The 1,810-nt window shown below is 43.8% G+C and overlaps 1 protein-coding gene across 1 annotated transcript in view; it reads right to left on the bottom strand.

The window, feature by feature from the left end:
• Nucleotides 1–312: 312 nt before the first annotated feature.
• The window catches only part of LOC310877018 (uncharacterized protein), a gene marked incomplete at its 3' end in the record, with an annotated part of 14,514 nt that continues 13,016 nt past the window's right edge, over nucleotides 313–1,810 (bottom strand). Inside the window, exon 3 of the mRNA XM_083790664.1 lies at nucleotides 313–443. Within this exon, the coding sequence (XP_083646790.1) occupies nucleotides 313–443 (131 nt within the window). The remainder of the gene's footprint in view (nucleotides 444–1,810) is intronic.

The raw sequence follows: 1,810 nt of genomic DNA on the forward strand, positions 1-1,810 counted from the left end.
TGGCGCTGTGCACGAAAAACATGCAGTGTTTTTATGCAAACAAATTTTTTTGACGTCAACGACAGAAATGCCGCTATACATATTTTGGCGGATCCTCCACGCCATAACCACGCTCCAGAAGACGATCTTATCCACCGAACAACTTTCATGGACAGAGTCTTCGCTTTGATACGGCAGGATCCAACGAAAACCGTGCGGCGGGTCTACGACGAAGCTGTGCGTGCCGCAAGAAGAGAGAGAGAGAGACCACGCTTCGCGCTCCCTGAATTCCATGCAGTCTCCACGAATATGAGACGAATGAGAAGCAGGTTTTTACCCGCAATTCCTGGTGACGTCGAAGACGTCAACATAGTGGGACCGTGGGCAGAGACCTCGTCTGGCCGCCCTTTCCTCTCGCTTCTGGACAGAGACTGGGAGTTTGCGATTTTCGCCACAGACAGGAACTACAGAGAATTGAGCCAGTAAGTTAATTAACTATATTATCTGTATATATATCTTAGCTTGTTTTTTTGTTCTTCCTTAATGTAAATCGCTCAGGATTAAGAGCGCCTGCTAAATGCCTAAATTGTCAAACTTCTATATCTAAATGACACTATTTTATGACACCATTTGATGTTCATTTGACATTAAATTATATGTTTACTGACTTCACAGATGCGAAGAGATTTTCGTCGACGGCACTTTCAAGTCCTGTCCAGCGCCTTACCTGCAGTTTCTAACCATTCATGGAAGGTAATTATAACTTATGATCAGTGTTCAAATGTTGTGTAGATGTTTCCTAATCAAAGTTGACCTACCAAAATGTACCGAATTATGCAAGCCAGACAAATGACCAAAAATAATCTCTAAATATGGCTCCCTCTCACCCGTCTATTTTTTACTATTTTAGGTATAGAGAAGACAGAGTTTTGCCTTTCGTGATGTGTTTGACGACAAGCAAAGAAGTGGGTGTTTATCGTGCCATTTTACAACACGTCAAAGCCAAGGTTACCCAAATAACTGGCAACCGCTGGCGTCCCAGAAGAGTCGTGCTGGATTTTGAAGCATCCATGCTAAGCGCCCTGGAGACAGAATTGCCACGTACACAGCGAAGTGGGTGCTACTTCCACTTCACGCAGTCACTCTGGAGACGCGTCCAGAGTGAGGGGCTCGTGGAACGGTACCGAAACTGTGAAAAACTACGGAAATGCGTCAGAAGAATAATGGCCATTGGGTATGTATTTATATATCCATTTTTGCTCTGAACAACATATGCATGCACTATTATAGGGGCTAACAGACTTTTTTCATTTACTGCTCTATTTGTCCTTTTCGATTAAGTTCAATTGTAATAATGTCTTTCTGTTAATTCACAGGTACCTCCCACCAGACCATGTGCATGACGCATTTCAAGCACTATCCGTTACGAGGGGTACCGTCCGCCTCATAAGAAGGTTCCCACAACTCCAAGAATTCTTCGACTATGTTTACAGGAATTACATCCGAGACGGTTGTCGATTTCCCATCACGTTATGGAATGTCTACGACCGTGACATCTCCAACCGCACGAATAACAGCGTTGAATGTAATAATTGTTTTCTATTTCATTTTTAAATGACAAAATTAAAAAAACTCGCTATCACTGAGATGTCCCGAGAAATAGACCACCCGTTCTAATCTCCCCTTTTATCTACTTCAGCATTTCACCACAGGTGGAACGCGGCACTTGACAGGAGACATCCCAACGTTTGGATTTTCATCTCCAGATTGAAAGATGAGCAAAGTCTGACGGAGGATCTTGTGCGTGCAGCACGTGCGGGAAACCCTGGGC

The sequence above is a fragment of the Protomyctophum parallelum genome, assembly GCF_964188405.1.
Source record: "Protomyctophum parallelum genome assembly, chromosome: 19".
Taxonomy (NCBI): domain Eukaryota; kingdom Metazoa; phylum Chordata; class Actinopteri; order Myctophiformes; family Myctophidae; genus Protomyctophum; species Protomyctophum parallelum.